Source organism: Nilaparvata lugens, chromosome 1, assembly GCF_014356525.2.
Source record: "Nilaparvata lugens isolate BPH chromosome 1, ASM1435652v1, whole genome shotgun sequence".
Lineage (NCBI taxonomy): Eukaryota > Metazoa > Arthropoda > Insecta > Hemiptera > Delphacidae > Nilaparvata > Nilaparvata lugens.
In genome coordinates, this window is record NC_052504.1 from 43,774,777 (window position 1) to 43,794,487 (window position 19,711).

At 31.5% G+C, this 19,711-nt stretch overlaps 1 protein-coding gene across 5 annotated transcripts in view; it reads right to left on the reverse strand.

The window, feature by feature from the left end:
- LOC111055351 overlaps positions 1-19,711 on the reverse strand; it is a 110,051-nt gene that overhangs the window by 21,520 nt on the left and 68,820 nt on the right. For all 5 annotated transcript variants that reach the window (XM_039434563.1, XM_039434543.1, XM_039434536.1 and 2 more), the window contains 8 exons: positions 18,366-18,554; positions 17,867-18,007; positions 17,071-17,253; positions 15,781-15,918; positions 15,341-15,523; positions 3,710-3,841; positions 1,438-1,620; positions 343-483 (listed from right to left, as the gene is read on the reverse strand). In XM_039434563.1, coding sequence (XP_039290497.1) covers positions 343-483; positions 1,438-1,620; positions 3,710-3,841; positions 15,341-15,523; positions 15,781-15,918; positions 17,071-17,253; positions 17,867-18,007; positions 18,366-18,554 — 1,290 coding nt within the window. The remainder of the gene's footprint in view (positions 1-342; positions 484-1,437; positions 1,621-3,709; positions 3,842-15,340; positions 15,524-15,780; positions 15,919-17,070; positions 17,254-17,866; positions 18,008-18,365; positions 18,555-19,711) is intronic.

The window sequence follows — 19,711 nt, forward strand, 5'->3', positions numbered from 1 at the left end:
TCCAACGGGTGTGTGACGAATCTTGACTGATCTGTGCCATAACTTATCAGCGCAACCTCAGAGCCAACCGCTTCCCAAATCGAAACCAGATTCGATCACCATTCGGGGATACAGCATACAAATTGATTTGAAGTTATTATTCGAATATTGTGCAACATTTTCATTAGTATATTCGATGAAAACCCACGAAAGGTATAACAAACAGTACCTACTTCGTAATCTGTAATGATACAGTTTGTCTGATAGTTATACGTAGTATGGATAAAATTTTAGTTCTTTCAGCTTCACTTCATAACACTTCTTAACTCACACTTCTAACTCTGTATAGAACAAAAAACTCACAGAAGAATACAGCAATATAATCAGATGTCTGCCTCAACTTCCCAAACATTTTCCTGTTGATGCGCTCGATTTGCTCGGTCAGCTCCATGTTGGCCGGGTCGGTCAGCCAGTCCAGAAGCTCTTCATCATCATCAATGTCACCTGCAACATCAACATTCAGTCACATTTATGTTTTAAACAGTACATAGAAGGCAGCTATCAAATTGGAAAATATATAGAGAATAAAGTACAGTGCTGTTGACCTGCTTTAATTCGTCGCAGATTACATCACTAGTTTTTTCAACTGTAAAGACAACTTGCAGACTATAATTTATGTGAAAATATCAAATATTCTCCAACTGAAGCGCTCATTTTCTGATTAGAGGTTGACAATGGATCAATATCGAAACGGGAGCATGTTTCAGTCTCAAATCAAATCAAATAATCTTCATTCTAACTCTACAACAGCACAATAGGGGGTGTGTTAGAAACATGAAAATTGGGCACTACAGCAGGTTGATGTTTGATGACTTTGTATACCTAGGAACGCTTGTGGCGAGTAGTGGGAGAGTCACAGCTGAGATAATTAATCGAATCATGGCAGGTAAGATACTAAGATACTTACTGTTGGAGTCATAGAACGGCGGCGTATCTTTGAAAGAAAGATTATAGGGAGGATAGTGGGCCCTGTTTGCGTAAATGGAATTTAGAAAAGGAGAAAAAATAGTGAAAGCGAGCGCTTCCTGGGGAGTGAAGACATCGTCCGATTTATTAAAGATGGCAGGATTAGGTGGATGGGGCACTTGGGGGCACTTGGTGAGAATGGGTTATGAAAGGGTTGTCAAATGTATATGGAGGGAAAGAATATACTATAGAAGAAAAAAGGAAGGCCAAGGAAATAATGGAGAGATGATGTGGAGCGGGCTTTGAGAACGCTTGGAGTTTATAATTGGAAAAGACAGGCAGAGGATTTGTGAGAGAGGCCAAGGGTTGAAACGACCTGTAGAGCTGAGGAGTGAGTAAGTAAGTACCTTGCATAGGTTATATATGCAGCATATCATAAGAGCTAACTGTGTTTATTGTTCGATTAACAATAAAATACAAATAAAAACTTACCATCATAGTTGATGTGCTTTCCTTTACGAAAATAGGTCAAACCGGGTGGATTTCTGAATCCATATTTTTTGGCCATCAGTCGATCCTTGCATTTGACAATTTTAATGCCATATTCGGAAGCCTCATCGTCAATCAGTTCAATGTGGCGTAGGACTCTTGGAGTATTTGGATCCTCTTCCAAGTCTACAATTATGATGCAATCAATGAATTAGCGAGCACCGTAATAAATATTGAAATAAATGATAGAGTGAAGATTATATTAATAGTTAGAACTTTTTATACAAAGATGATTTTATCAATATTGAAGAATGCCTTGAAATCAATATGAAAACATACAACGAATTGAATAGGAAGACTGTTATCGAATTTTTTGACACATTTATTAGATTTATTATTTTGTGGAAGGCAGCTTCCTAATTATCTACATAAAAATTGACAGCCTCTTACAATAGAATGTTCTGTCATTATTACACACATTTTTGAAAAAATGATATTTGTGCATTAATTCTCCTTATTCAAGTTGAACTCTTTGAATTTAAAATTGACATTTTAATATTTGACTAATCTGACTTTATACTTACAAATCCATCATTAGTTGGATGCTGTGTCCAACGAGCTGGCAACGCTGTAATACTAGGTCTAGGATCACCTGAATTGCTATTTGCATGCATGTATAAAAATAACGGTTTTGGGTTAAGCATGTTCTCCCGATCATGATAGTATAATTTGTAATTGTATGAATGAATCAATAAACTCAATGAATTTTAACCTACCGTATCTATTTCAAGCTTAGCCTACTTACTTTCAATTCATGCTGACTAAGTCACTGGACCTAGTTATGCAATGCCCTCTTTCTTCTGAGGCCGGGGTATCCAACTGGAGTTATGGCTGTGATCCTCTGACACCAATGTTATTTTCATTTTTGAATGAAAATGTATGATGGATGATGGCAGTTTTAGATAAAGATATCTAGATTTTTTGAACTTCTAGCGTGGATGGAATAAATAATTGGACATGGGGTACGATATTGTATAATTAAGAATTGAGAGAAAAATATTATGAGTTTGACCATCTTTATGACCTTGCATAAAAGTCGGACAAGTGAAGCTTAAGAATGTCATAGCTCTTTTCCCTTTTACTCTATCTCTTCTTTGCTACCGTAAAAATAGACTATAGGTATATTAATAGGATATTGAGAGGAATCCTAAATCATTAATGTTGCGATATATTAGCTGTCAAATAATATTGCCTCCTGTGCACAGAATATCACATCGGGTAAAATAAGAGTGATAGGCATAATGCCTATTTGTTTTCAGAGTAAATTTTATTCAATAGTTCATAAAGAATGACATATTCGTAACATTTTAATGCTTTACAGACTCATTTTCAAGTTCAAGGAGTTCTTAATTCATGCAAATTATAGAAATTTCTACCTTTATCATGGAGATCTTTATCATAAGAGTTCTGCACAACTGTGAAAAAGTATAAAATTTTTATATTGAGTTGATGTTTTTATTTAAGAAACAAAAATAATTACAATACTTGGAAAGTAAATACCGTATCTATGTTGGCTCAACTCACATTTACGCGACTCAGGTCGAGAAGAGACTCGACTCTAGTCGAGGGCATGTGTTTTCAAATGGTGACAGTCGCGGAGACTAGGATCGACTGGTCTGAGTGTCATCATTTGGAAACACATGCTCTCGACTAGAGTCGAGTCTCTTCTCGACCTGAGTTGCGTAAGTGTGAGTTGAGCCTATAAGTTGTCTCATGAAGTAGAATACTGTACTATTGCATTAAAACCTCCTATCAAAAATGTATGATATTGGGTACACATTTTTTAAGTAAAAAGTGTTTTCCCAGTGTTGGATTGGCAACCTCATTGATTTGATGAAGCATGCTCATCTACTAGGCCTTAAGAATTCAGTTTGAGGATGCCAGTACAACATAGTGAAACGGTTGTCACTCCTAGAAATAAGTGAGTAGGCCTAAACACTTTCTAGTTCCAAGTTTAGAGAATTGTGTATAATATTCTACAATAGGGAAAATAAAATGGATCGACAACTAGGGTACTTATTCAAGAATTATTATATTCTAAACAGTACTAAATTCTGAGGCAACGACTCGCTTGCTTTTAATAATATGATAACATTTAAATATTAATAAGTCGTGTAACCCAAACCTCAAAAATGTTATTATTATTCGGGTTTCGTGTCTTTTAGATAACATGATTTATCACTTTACCTTATGTAGTTGGTATGGATATACTTACAGAATGCAACAGCCAAAAACTCCTTTGTTTCAATGTAATGGAACAGCTTCTCTCTATCAATATCTTCTATGCTTTCATCTGTTTTCTGTTTTATCATCCAGTTCAAAACTTGCTTTTCATCAAGCAAATTGCCTAAAAACATTTTGAGAAAAACATGGTACGGTTCAATTCAATGATATGTGTCTGTTCCAAACCAATTGAATATAATAAGAAACATAAATCTCTCACGGCTTCTACAGATCACATCCAATTTTTTTGTGAAGTTATCAGTTGAATTTTTTCCTAATTAATTAGTTGAAAAAAGGATTTATTTAAATAAATCGAAGCACACGAAGTTTGAGGTAGTGCTCCTACAAATGCAATAGAATTTTCTATACATTGGTGTTTGAAACCGATTATATCAATTTTAATTTATCTTTAAGAATGTAAATGCCAATGAAAATTCAGCCAAGTCATATCTAACCAAGAAATATGATAGAATTGATAGTAACTTCATATATTCTTATTCAATTCCCACTTTACTGACAATTGAGATCAATATTTGAATGAATCCTGGCTCCTTTGCATACGTTTTAGAAAAATTAATTGGGTACTTCCAGATCTTCTAGAGAATAACTTTTTATTGGCAACTATCAACTAGTAATCGCGTTATTTCTATTAAAACACTTTACTGTCAGAAAATAGAAAAAAAATCGTCAGCTTATTTTGTAGGAAGATCTTGTTGAATGAAAGTGTACTTAAGGCATCCTCAAAAGGTGCCATATTTAATCATAATACTTTTTACGGTACGATATGATTGTAACACATCCAAATCTTGATTTATATTGATAGTAGAAGTATTCTAGTCCAATGAAATAAATGCCGCATTGTAGCACCTAATTATTGAAAATTATTAATTTTTTGTTGTAGGCTTATTAATTAATGTAGGCCATGTTAAATCTTTTATAAAATTAAAGAAACTGAATCAAGTTAGTTATCAATTAATTTATTTATAATCTGTATACACTGCATGCGAACACCAACAGTTCCGTTATTTGACCAGACTGAAAAACTTTCTATCACTTTTCTCATGATTACTAAACTGTAAGCCAGTGGTTTGGAACGCGCCTACCATAACATGTTCATCATGCTAAAACGTTGAAATTAGGTCTCTCCAATAGAAGCCATAATATTAGTTCGGTAGATTACGGTAGTGAAAAATATATTTCTTTACAGAGTCATTTTTACTCAATTACTTCAAGTAATTAATCAATTACCATTTTAAAATAAACTGAAGATTTACTCAACATATTTTTCTACCGAAGTCCCTGAGGATATTCACAAAAACAAAAATTTCAGATGGAATACTATGAAGTGAACTTCAAATATTCTGGGAGAGTTTGAGAAAGAGAAAATGTAGATTCTGTTTTTTATAACTTGACTAAATTAAATTTCAACAACTGGGCAGTTTATGAATGAGAATAATGCAAATATTACAGCAGTGTTTACACAGATTCTTATTTCTAAAAGTGATGGGAGTTTTCTGGTGCAGAACCAAATAAGTGACAGTTTATGCTCCAAGACAATTATCAATCTAACTCGATGCTCTTTTTTTTAGAATATGCCTATTTGAGAACCATTTCTTTGAAACGATTGATTTCTGGTTTCGAAGTGAGATTTTTTAGTTTATAATTATAAACTAGTTTCTAATTCTAGTTTATGGTCGGATCATGACAATACTTATGTTTTCTGGACTTGAGGATAAATATCTGAAGTCTATTACAATATCTGCATTATAATTACAAGCTATTTTTTATGAAGAAGCGAATAGAAAGGAGGTTGAAAAATGAAATAAGAAACAATCACTTGAGCAAATTCCAACTTTTACTGTAAAAATATAGATTCACTGAATGTGACAGTCGATACAATGATAACTGACGACGACTAGAGGATTTAATTTATTGTTGTGATTGGAAGTGATTTCGACAAATAGAACGTTCTACAAAATTTCACTTATATTTCAAATCTTGTAACTCAGACTGAGCGCAATATGAAGGTTTTGATACTGAGATTCTAATATGAATAGAGAAGAAAAAACTTTAATTGAATGTTTTCCAACTAGAGAGTTCCTAGCATGCTTTCATTACAGGATAGTTTTGTCAGAAGATAAATTAAATTTGGAGTATGATTTATAATATACCAGTTCTTAGAAGTGAATAATTAATTTTTTTCTCATATTGTAAGGATAAACAGATGAAATGCCCCTAAACACAAAAATATCAGAAAAAATAAATCGGGGTTCAGTCATGTATATGAGAGACACTACATTCTACCAAATTCAATAGGTACAAGAACCTAAGTAGCTCTGAAGGGCTACAATAACGAATGATTTTTCAGTGTAATACATAGGAAACCTATTGTACCATCAGAAATTGATACTCGCTGAAAGAATTAACTGTAAATGAATGAAATCATAAATACATAGGCAAAGAATAATAAAATGATGAAATAATCTACCGAAAATGGTTCATGAACATTCAATGAACTCCATGATATGTCTCCCAACTTTAAATTTGCCTACTTGAAGAAAATAATTATACAGTAACTTGATTGAAAAATATAATGAAAGCATAAACCTCATTCATAAATGGGCTACGGTACTAATGCAATCTAACAATAATGTGAGGCATAAAATTACATCATTACATCACAGCCACCCAAATTACAACAATTCTAGAGCTTTTAACTGAAAGAAGGGATAAAAAAGGTCTGAAAATCGATAAATCTAATAATTACTAAGATAATGATTTTGATAAACCAATCGGTTTATGTTCTCTTCTACCCGCTGAAAACAGTTATAAATATTCTGCAGGAGAAAAACTAGAAATTCTACGACATATATCAAGGTGAATTCGAATAAGAGGAATTGATGGAAACAATAATAAATAAAATGATTAATGCAAGAATGATCCCGTTGGTAACAGTTTGAAAGACATTAAAATACGTTGAGTCTTTGCAGCTTGACATAAATTGATTCTCAACAGATTTACTAGATGAGCTATAAATACATCTTTCACATGAACAGAAAATGCTTCATTTATGTAATTTTCACAATTAAATGCTGTTATGACGCTTGTCGATTGTTAAATAAATTGTTCATAATTGTTACTAACACAATAAACCTCCAAAATAACTGAAGTTAAGTAATATGTTGTTAGTTTTAAAATTGCTCTCCCTCTCATAAAATTCAACATAAAATCGGTTTGTTGAATCCACACAATTATTGAAAAAGACGAAATTCAGCTAAATATTGAGGAAAATTAAATATTTACTATTAATTGTTTTCAAATGTTGAATTGTGGTACTGTGGGACAAACTTTCTCAATTATTGAATACAAAAGGTGGGTGGTCAAGTTTCTGGATATACTTAATAATATTGCAGTCTTAGAAAACTAACAAGTCATGGTGTTTTGCGATTCGACTGAACAACAAAGTTTTCCAAGTCTAACTTATCTGAACACATTTTCAGGTGAAAACATCCACTCTCCCAACAGAGATCATACAACTTTGATTATGTTAGTTTGTAATAATAACAATAATGCTTATTACAGTCTTGTCATTCATTACTATCACTCATCTTATTCTTAACAACATCATCCAAAACATTTAACGTTTATTAAACAGTTAAATAACAGTTATAATAGAAACCTAACAACAATAATAACAGCATCATTTGAAAACGACACTCACATGAAAACTCAATCAATATTAAATTATTTAATACTATTTTTAATAGAAAATTGAATATTTTAAACAAGCTGAGGCGAAAGAAAACAAATAGTTTGTAATAAACATTTGATTGCGTGTCATAATTTAAACGATTTATCTAAGATAATACTTTTTTGATCAAACAAGAATAGTAGAAACGTACAGATTTCCATAGCTCAGTTTATAACAGATACGGTGATGATAGATTGCGAAACATTACATTTGAGAAATTATAGCAAGTAGCCTTTTCTATTATGCATAAAATATATCTTCTTGATTTGAATTTTCGAATTGAATAAATTCTTATTAAATTACAAAGCATAACACGATTTGAGTTTGTAGAAATTATTGTACACATTATTCAAGTAAATTTAATAGCAGTTTATAATGAGCTTGTAATATTTTCAATATAGTCACCAGAATTCGATCAAACACCTTTTAGATTCCATACTGAATTGTTGATATTTTTCATTGATAATGGAAAAAATAAGATAATGAATTTAATCTTAACGGATAAATGCGGAGCGAATTTCATAATCATGAGTTCCATGATTTGATCACGATGATATGAAATAATGATTAACTGAAATCGTGAAATGATGATCAGGCCTTGGAGACTTTACAAGGCTAGAGTTATCGGTGACTTATGCGGTGCCATGGTTGTAGATAATATATTCAGGGTTGCCAATTATTACTGCCTATTATCACCACCAGATGTATTTTAGGCAATTTTTGTGTTATTCTCTGAATGTTCAGAGTTGCCAATTACTGTCTATTATCATCACCAGATGTATTTTCGGCGAAATTTGTTGTAGGTATGTTGTTTAGGATGTTGTAGGTTACCACCACCAGATGTATTTGCCGCCGGAAGATGCCTTTTTGCCCTTGAGTTGTTTGTCGTTTGACGGAGCTGCTTTTCCAGTTTTGGAGTCGGCGCCCTTGGACTTGTCTTTGGCGCCCTTTTTGCTGTCCGACAGCGTGGCCTTGGCGACCTTGGTGCCCTTCTTCATTTTGGCGGGACAGCACTGGAAGGGCTCGTAGGAAGTGGGGTTAGGGATGACTTGTTTCCCACCCAGGCCGATGAAGAAACAGCCATCGCCTGCAGCACAATTCATAATAAACGTGTCAGTCAACTAGTTTTACTTCGGTTAAAACATAAGAAAATTCACCTGACAACTTTTAATCATAGCTCAAAATAATGCATTGTATAATGTACAAAGTTACTTATCTAAAAGTCTCTTAATATTCAGGAAATAGTTTTTATAAGGGATGTTTAAGGCAACCATTGTTAAGTTTGAATGTGTTTGTCTATTCGATGTGACAATAGTATGTCAATAAGTGACTATTATCATTCAATAGCTGATAATATTTTATGTTATCATCAATTGAGTGGGACAAAATTTATATAAACATTTAAAGGATATTCAGAATCGGAAAACTAATATTTTTTTAAATCGTTATTGTTTCAATATGAATATTTAAACAAACTTGAATTTATTTGTCTATTGAATGTAAAAGCATTCAAATTAATATTTGAAAGGGATTCAATATTTGAAAACAACAGAAAATTCAATGAAAATTTCAGAGTATTCAATGTAGTTGAATTATTAATGATTTAAGAGAGGATGCTTGTAAGACAGAGATTATTGATAACATTTAATCTGTTTGTCAATTGAAAACATTTATATTGATTTGAAGACGATATTGAAAGACAACCATTGATTAACTCAAAGCTGTTTGTCTGTTTCACCATAACATATTTTTAAACATCTCTGAACTTTTTGTGATGAACATGATCAAGTGATGAGCTAGACCTTTTGGTCCATAATTCATCATAAAACATGTCCTAGCTTCCTTGCTGCCATCACATTCAAAACTTAATATTGATTTGCATAGAATTGGGGCAGAATTTTCATTGATACTTGCGTACCTAATAATGATACTGATTATTGATTGCTTATTCAATATTTAATATTGATAATGGGCACGACAAATAATTCTCTTAAATGAGACTTTTGATAAACACAAATCCTTTGAATAGATTCTATTTAATTTATAATGTGAGCTGGCTTTAAAGCAGTCTCAAATTTGAGTAAAGAATTGTTAAAGAGATAAATTTAAGTAACATTTGAAATAATATTAAATTTGCTGCAGACGATATGACTGTAAATATTAGTATTGAAATTAGACATCACAATGTTATCACATGCCTCCATGAGTTAATAGTTTGATAGTTAACATGCTTGATATGGACATTTAAAAATATGATAAATGAAAAGGTTTTCAAGTGGTGATAAGAAAAATAAATATCAAATTATAAAAAGAATTAACAAGAGCTGAAAACGTGATATTAAAAGAAGCGTATAATTGAAATAAGCTTTAAGAGATTTTATAATTTTTTAATATGATATATTATGAAAAGCATTGAAGATGATGAGATGGAGGAAAACGTATTATGAAGAATCACAGAAAGTATTAATCCCATCACTGATACAACAAGCAAAAATGGAATATTTGAAGGAGTAAAGCACCCACTAACTAAAAAAAAAATAAAAAAAATATTAGTGTGAACATACTTTAGTTTTTCTGGAAACAATTGTGATTCTTGTAAAGATAAATATAATGATGGTGAATATCTATTATGTTACCTATAAAAATCTATTAGAAGCAAATAATAGCAGATTTTATAAGATAAATTTTCTACTGGAGCGTAATGCATATTCACAGGTACAAATTCATTGTAGTGTAGTATAGTTCAAAAAAGTTGGAAAAAAGATACCGTAATCACTTTTTCACTTTCCGTTTCAAAAGATGAAGTATTTCAAAACATTCCAAGAATGTATTTGAATAATGCAGGGAGTTCTACTTTATTGCATCCTTAGAATAATTTCCATGAGATAACGTGTAAGCAATTTTCTAGCATAACCATTGATTCAGCATTTTCTATTGAAAAAATGATTTTCTCCCTAAACGATACATATTTTTGAAAACTTTTGACAAATCATGATACACAAAACTTGTATAGGGCACCCAACTCTATGTCTACACAAAATTAAAAACAGAAATACTTTGTATAACGATAAAGAATAAAAAATGAAGAAATTTCTATTCTATTGATAGGAGAAATGAACGAGAAAAATTATTCTAGAGAATCAAACTAGGGTTTGCATTGGAACCATGAATGCATTATAAGCCAAACTCGGTCAATGCGAGGGATTGTAAAATATCTATTCTAAGTGACATTCTGAGATAGGGGAGAGAATGGGGGATTTCGAAGCAGCGAAGAATCAAACAATTATCTCTTATACCTGGCGTCATTTTTTGCTTATCAGTGGAAATTCTGTCGTCGTCATCATCATCATAATCTTCATCATCATCATCATCATCATCATCATCTTCATCATCATCATTATCCTCGTCATCATCACCATCCTCATCATCCTCATCTTCATCATCATTATCGTCATCATCATCCTTATTTCCATTTTTATCATTACCTGCCAGGTAACGTTTATACAATCAGATATGTTTTTGCAAATACGACTTCAATAATCATAATTACTATCGAAGATCGTTATAAAATTATTGATAAACAACTATTTCTCTAAAATGGTTATCTATAACAAGTTTTGACATTGAAAGAAAAAGGGAAATTGTAACTAAATGAAACTATTTCTGAAAATAAACCAATTAGAATGTCAATATTTTCAAATTGTGTAAAGTTATAAGAGTGTTTTGAATTTCAAATAACATTTGAGAGAGTTGAAAGTATGATAATAGTTATCTTTGCAGGCTTCTAATCTGTCCTAACCAATTTATTTGTGTTGCAATAGTTGACCTACAACTCTGTTTCCATAAACATATATTTTTTCGACCTTTTCATATTGGCTAAACATAATAATTATTGTGAATTGAAAAGATTTTTTATTTTTGTGAGTAATTGAGGTTGATTCTCACTTGACAACTAATTCAATGAGGACAGAACTCCTATTTTTTAGAGAAATTCAAAGATTTCACTATAAATGTGATGAGTAATTAGTTGCATTCGATTACTTCTTACATGAAACTACATCTAAAAAAATGTCTAGCCTATAGTCAAACTTGTTTGTCATTATAATGAACTTCTTATTTTTCTTTTCCTTCATGTAAATGCTTCAACTCAACTAGATTTTAAAAACAAAATAACTCTCAAAATAGTCCGGGCGTAAATGTCATGAATAAGGCACTCCATGGTCATTTTTGAGTAACAGCCGTGAAAGATGTCTCAATCTCTTCGTCTAGCATAATAAGGATCGTGATGATGATAAGTCGAGATCACAGGCAAACACCTCGGAAACAAGATGGCCGCCAAAATTTTCAGGATTTTGCTATATCGCTTGTATTTTAATAACCGTTCAAGATATTCAACCGTTTTTTCAGACGAAAATATTTTAAAATCTTCATCTACAATTTTTGTTCTATAAAATTTTCCTCTAAAACGCATATTTTCTTAGTTATAACCTTCAAAAGCCCCAAAAAACTTTTTTTCTAAATTTGTTCAAATTTCATTCCATTATAACTTTTTTGTGCAAGAAATACAGAGAAATTTTAAACCTATGAAATTTAGAGCGTTTTTTCAACTTTGGAACGATATATCTTCATGCGCTGTACGGCAGAAAATGAGTTCTCCAACGCCCTCCAAAGAAAACCCTGCATGATTTCTAGTGAATTTTTCCATAGGCATGAGGTAACAAGCTAGAACTATAAAATCGATTTTTCATTACTACTTCAAGATAGAGACTTGCAAATGGTCTCAATATCTTCGTTACAACAAGACGAATGAGGATATTGATGATGGAAACAACGAAAATATTCGACATCATTGAAAAATACAAGATGGCGGTCATTATTGACAGAAATTTGTATATTGCTTGTTATTCAGTTATTGTGACAGATATCGGATTGGTTTCACCACCAAAGTGTTTAGAATTAACCAAACAATAATGTTCGAGAGAATCATCTCATTTCGACCACTTTCCATTATTTATTCAACTTCAAAAACTTGAAACATACATTTTTCGGGGACAGTATTTTACTTTCCACCCTGTATATGTATTTGCAGTGGACAAACACTATTATTATTGGCACAGAGTTGTAGAATATTTCCAAAGCTTCAAGTGACATCTAGTTGGAGGCTGTAAGTCCATATTTTACAACTGCTAGACCTAACGAAGAGATTGAGACATCTTTCACGGCTGTTACTCAAAAATGACCATGGAATGACATTTGCGGCTGGACTAAAACGTTTATTTTTTAGCTTCAAAAAATAATGATGCATCAGAAAGTTGAGAAGAATTGACAAAGGATCTGAATGACATGATAAGTTCCTTTAAATATAGTTTTACACTTCTGGTATTAATCTAATGAAATGAACAACTATGTCAATTCTACGAAGCCTCTTTATTTGATGTTTAGAACTCTAGTCTGATTTAATGAGTTTTTAAATGGCATTTATTGTAGATTGATTAATATGTTATTTGAGATTTTGAGGAAAGTTAGGCTCAATTTCATTAGAAAAAATGATGAATTATGTTTAAATGCATGGTACAAGACTAAAATACTCCGTCAATGTTTTTCGGATAATATTTTACACAAATAATGATAGTAGCCTAACTATGACATTGATATTTTTTTAAATGAATTAAATATTTAAATTTTTTAAACCATGCGGCTCCAATGGAGAAACAACAAACAAAAACAAATTAATGAATTACAAGGTTGATTAAGATTAATACGAGAATAATTCTACAGAACGATGATTTTACAATATATTTTCGATTTATTATATGGGTGGAAAAGTGATTATTTTTAATGAAAATCTCCACTAAACAATCCTACTACACTTCAAAAATTGGTTTCTCAATGGAATCATAGAATAGGATGTATTAACCAAATATCTGATGAGATAAAAACACAATATGTTTATGTTTTCTTTAACATGCTAGTCTTGTCACATAATTATTTTTACATGTAATTATGTTGTCACATGTCTGCTTTGTTTAGAGCATTAATATTAGAATCAAAAGGTAGATAATTTTAATAATACAATTGACCCCAAAATGAGTTGGCTAATGGATACATTGTATTAATTTTTGAGAATAGAAATAGGAGAAAACATTATTCTCAACGTCCTTCAATACAATCATTTCACTCTTTAACTGCAATTATATTTATATAATATTATTTATACACTGCAATGTTGCACTACTTTGAAAAGGACGACTCTAGTAAAACTATTTTAAATTAAAAAATCAATTTTGAACAATTTACACTGAAATCCTTATCATAACAATACATTTTTCGAATTTCCAAGAACATTTCCTTCTAGTGTTTTTTGAAAATCAAAACTAAAGCTAACGATTAAGGTATAATATTTTCATAACATATTTTTTGTACATTTAATATCACTTTTCCACCTAATTCTAAAAGGAAGATTTTCACATAAATGATGCTAAGATTGAGACACAAGTTTCAGAGGAGAAAGAGCTCAAAAACAGAAACTTAAACTCAGTTACAATAATTATTCAAAAACAAATATTCTTACTTTTTTGCTCAATGAGCCATTCCAGAACTTTTTCCTCTTTCCTTAGGTTGCCTATGAACATGATAATTATGTTGAGTAAATAGTGAGAACAATTTCTGGCGACTTAATTATAAACATAAATGTAAGTCAAAGTAATATTACATAAATGAAGCATCATCAATTTCATGATCAGATCGATTACTAAATCATGAAATTAATAGACTGTTACCAACTTGGAAACTCATAGTTTCACCTACAAATTATATACAGCTTGAAAAGAATCAAATAAACTTAAAAAAAAACAACGAACAATAATAAAAGTTACCATATTATTTCTGATTATGACCTGGATAACTCTCATACAATGAAGAGTCGAAGAAAAAACAGTTACCGTATTAGATGTGATGTAATTAATTACAATAGATACCTACAATACCATACACGCGATATACTTTACCATATACTTTAATGAACGGCTCTTGCTGTATATCTGTAACTCAGCACATCCGAAGTTGTAACACAAGCCACAAACTTACAGGAGAGTGATAAAAGATAACAGGTGTAAATGAATGATGACATGAAACACAATATGAATAATTATACCGCAACTCAAGCTTTCATGGCCTAAGGCCGGTTCTTGGAAATTTAGAAGACCAGTGATAAGCAGTCTATTCAATAACCTACAATTTTCAACATCAAGTCAATTAATATATTTCACTTGTCTAATGAGTAACACTTAATCCTATAATACAAGGAGTTTAATGGCTTCTGAAAACAGGTCCATGTTCTGAAATTTATGAGAAACATTTCAGAGAGTTAGAGTATACCAATAGTAGTTGAACTATTAATGAAATATTTGGGATATATCATAAGTATAGATTTGTAATAATTCAGGTGGCGGGTGTAATATTGCAAAATAACATTCTTTTTTATTGAGATTTCAAAAGACGGCTCAATAAAAAAATCGTTTACAAAAATACTGGAAAAATGGTTTACTGATTCCCCTTCTATTTGTAATGAGATGAGTTTTGAAACATATAAATTATTAAATTGTGAGAATTGAAAATAACTAACAAAGACACAAGAGAATTTTAAATAGATATCAAACTTCTATTAATTTGATCACTTACAACTCATAAGCTCCATTCAAGCTTCAATAATATCCATCGCATGGATCATGAGGATCAAATCTTTTGAGAAAGTTCTACTATTGAAATTTTAATAAAATCCCAATATCAGATCTATTTTCTAGATCAATCAGCTTAGAACTGCAACATGATAACGATAGTCAAAACTAGTTTAATAATAAAATTAGTACTTACCGTCATACATGATTGGTACACCTGTTTCATAATAGACAAGCGCTGGGAAACTGAAAATTCCGATTTCAGATGCAAGCTTGGAGTCCTTGGATTTGACAAATTGAATGCCATGATCATCAGTGTCATCATCGATTGTTTCCAGTTCTTCAAGAATTTCAGGACATGATTCACATTTGTCATCATCTGGTGGGTTCAAAATAAACGTAATCTATTAGAAATAACGGATAAACGAACAAAATTTACACATTCAAGCGATGATTGACCACATAGATAATCCTCATATAAGCGAGTTTACCATAGAAGAATAGAGCTGGATTGCCACATATCAGTATCACTATCCGGTCCATCGAATAGCACTACAAAAGTGAGATATTGAAAAATAGATACAGCGGTCTCTAACAGTAGTATGAACATTCTATAAATTTAATTTGTTTACTTACAGAAAAATACTGCAAGATGTTCAACGTCATTTATTAGAACCTGAAGTGTTTTGCGATCCACACTCTCAATCACATCTGGTTCAGACTCATGAAGTTCGAGCACCCATTCCAGGATCGCCTCTTCTTGCATTAAATCTCCTAAAAACAATGGTACAAATGAATATAAAACTCATAATTGAATACTCATAGTACACATAATCGCAACTTATTTCAAAAAATATATTGAAGACCATATTTCGTAAAGAGTTTTCAAGGAATCAGGGTTTCAAAAAATGTATTGAATTTGCGTAAGCATGACATAAATTAGAAATTTGAACAACTAAGTGTAGTTAAAGATTGCGACGTTCTTCAAGTTATTTGAGAAATGTAATGACTACCTATATGAGAGCTACTGAGACAAAACAGAGCAACTCTAAATCACAAACATTTTCAGGACTTGCTTTATTTCAATAACAAACAGTAGTATTGATTAAAATATTATTTATGTTATTATTTTCAGTAGATAGATGTAGAACCGTGAATCATATTTTATTGTTTCCTTCAAAGACCTTTAAAATAGCTGTTTAAATCCGAATATTGATCCACTCAGTGATAATTTGCGCAAATTCTATTTGAAATGATTACAAGCTCTTCAATTTTAACTGTTACATAATCTTGTAGACCATTCAATATCTTCTTTGTTTTGCTTTTCACTTTTATTCTGTTTTCTTAATTCAGTTTTGTTTCAATTCTTATATTAAATTCTTATTTCTGAAGAACAACATTTGTATCGTACTTTTGAAGTGAATGAGGTTTGTTTTGGAGTGAAGCTGTAGACCTCTTTGAGATGTATTATTCTTCTTTCATGTAATGCATTTTTAATTAATTAATATTGTCCACTTTAAACGAGTATAGAAGGATCAGAGATAAAAGAGTTGTTGTAATTTGGTAATATATATTTCACCTACTTTTAATTAAAAACAGTATCTAAAGCATGAGACTCAAAAATGAGAATCAGAGAAATGCGCTATGTATTGCATATGAGTGAGTACGAATGCAGCATAATACAGAACGGTTCAATAACAAAACGAAACTATTGTAGGTTTCAGTATATTATAACAAAAGCAAAGATTTTCAACTCAATTCTCAAGCCTGCAACACTCAAAATATTTCCTGTGCTTCGACATTCCTTTACAAAAACACAAATTTTCATTCTCGATAGGCCTACTCGCCAAAATAATCTCTAATAGAAATAAATTCAATGAATCCAATATTTCTATTGTAGAGAAAATATTACAGTGAACAACTCACCGCTGTAGATTTTTCGGAATTTGTTTCTGTAGAAAACCAGACAAGGGAGCGAAGGAAGATCGTATTCCTTGTCAACACCCTCATCGGAAGTCTTCACGAAATCAATGTCCTTCTCTTCACATTCATCATCGATGTTCTCCAGTTCGCTGATTATCTTCAAACTCTTCTTGTCGTCCTCTTTATCTGTTGTTTCAAAAATTGTTCGAATTGGAACGATATCAAAGCACATGCATCCATCACATAGAATTCATTAAGAGTATAATCATCCATTAATAGAATAATTAAGTTCACACGGATGATCAAGACACTAATCAATCATACAAAAGACAAAACAGACAGCACGAGATAATCCAAGGCAACAGTCAACGAGTTCTAATACTCAATCAATTAAAATATTTTCTTCGCCAAAAATGATTACTGATAATGATTCAAATAATATTATTACAGTATGGAATTTATTAAATTTGTTTAATAGTATATTTGAACTGGCGACTATTTCAGCAAAGGAAACCAGACCACAGGTCTCAAATGTACTTTAACACAAATTTAAAAAAATCAAACTATACAGTCATGATGATACATGATTCTACAAATAGGAAATACATGTGACATAGGATAGAATAGATTAATATTTAGACTACTTGTAACATAATATGATTTGTAATGATTTGCACTAACAAAAGAAAATTACTACATTCTTAATATCTAACGTTTCACGATTGTATAGACTATTACAAAGAGGGAATATGTGTGACAAAAAATTAAATAAAATTGTGTGATTGAAATGAAAACTTACAGAAGAAAACGACGACATTCTCATTCTCCGATAAGATATTTTCCAACATTCGGATGTTGACCTCTTCGATCCGGCCAGGAATTTCCAAAGTGTCTTCGTCTGTCAGCCAAGACAGCACTTCATCTTCATCTTCGACATCACCTGCAAAATATTTCCATCACAAATATGTGTTCAATATCGATAAACTGATTGAAATCGAAGAATGATTCAATTTTTAAAAATGAGAAAAACGTTATCGATAATGCATGGAGTTGATAGGGAATAAAATAATATACATAGAATCAATGAATAATAAATTAAAAATTAATATCGGACTTCATTAAATATTCACAACGTTTCAGTATAACTAATAAGATTAGAAGAGAACGATATTTAATTTATAGAGCAGAGCTATATTATGATGTTATCATCACAATTCTCAAACATATAGTTAATTGGTAATAATTTCAGCAAAATATGAAACTTTTGAGTGTTGGAAATGGAATTAACAATTTAATACCTTTGTAGAGAACGGGTTCCTTGTTTCTGAATAGAACAATAGTTGGGAATGTTTTGATGCCATGCTTCTTGGCCAGAGAAGTGTCTTCTGTCGTCACAAAAATGATTCCTGACTCATCCAGCTCATCATCGATATTTTCCAGTTCCTCCAGAATATCATCGCATTTCTGACCTTCTTCACATCTTCCACCTGAAATTTGAAGTTTTTTGGCTGAAATTTATCATAGGTTCGATTCGGGTTCGATAGATAGATTTTGTTTTCATTGTAAAACACGTTTTTATAAAAACACACGATTATCTATGAAGAATATAGCAACTTGACGAGAGAAGAATAGATTGAAAAAATAAGAGTTGAAACTGAACATGAATTTAAAGAGCATCTTTAATGTTGAAAGTTTTTCTTTCAACGAAAACAATGGGGAGAAAACTCCACAGGCATACATTGCTTGGAATGATTTTGAACTCAATTGTGATTGAGGCGATAAATCAATCTATTCAGAAATTCAGACAATCTATTTCAAAATCACTTCTTGATGGTTAAGCTTAGATGGCTCCCAACTCAAGCTGTAAGTCCACTCATATTTCATAATAATGTGTTTAATTGCCCACGCACAAGCCTAGAGCTCATGTGGGCATCAGCCAAAGCAAAAACAAGTTAAGATAAACAATCCTTATAAATTTATGTGTTTATTTGTTTTTCAACATAAACAATCCTGGAGTAAGTTGATGATGTACTGTGAATAAAAAACTAAGTATAATTGACCGAGCGAAGTGAGGTCTAAGATTCAAGTCAACGGTTTGGCATTTCTCTTAATGTTTAAATGTTTATATGTTGCGCATTTACGGCGAAACGCGGTAATAAATTTTCATGAAATTTGACAGGTATGTTCCTTTTTAAATTGCGCGTCGACGTATATACAAGGTTTTTGGAAATTTAGCATTTCAAGGATAATATAAAAGGAAAAAGGAGCCTCCTTCATACGCCAATATTAGAGTGAAAATCAGACTACAGAATATTATTCATCATAAATCAGCTGTCGAGTTGATTATAAATTGCATGCCATGACGCATGCAATTTAATATCTCAATGTAACTTGGTAAAAAATCTGCTGCTGTGTAGACTATAAATTGCATGCCTCATTGAATGCAATTTTTATGCACTATTAAATGAACTATTGATTGCGTGCAATAACGCATGCAATTAATAATTAAAACAACATAGTATTGTCTCTCGAACTTTCTCTGCTTTAAACTCGGGCTGTCCTGTTGCCAGTATGTCTTGAAGGAGATTAGCTTTTGATGTTAGGATTTTTGATACACCAACCCCAACAGCCATTAGCCGTTTTC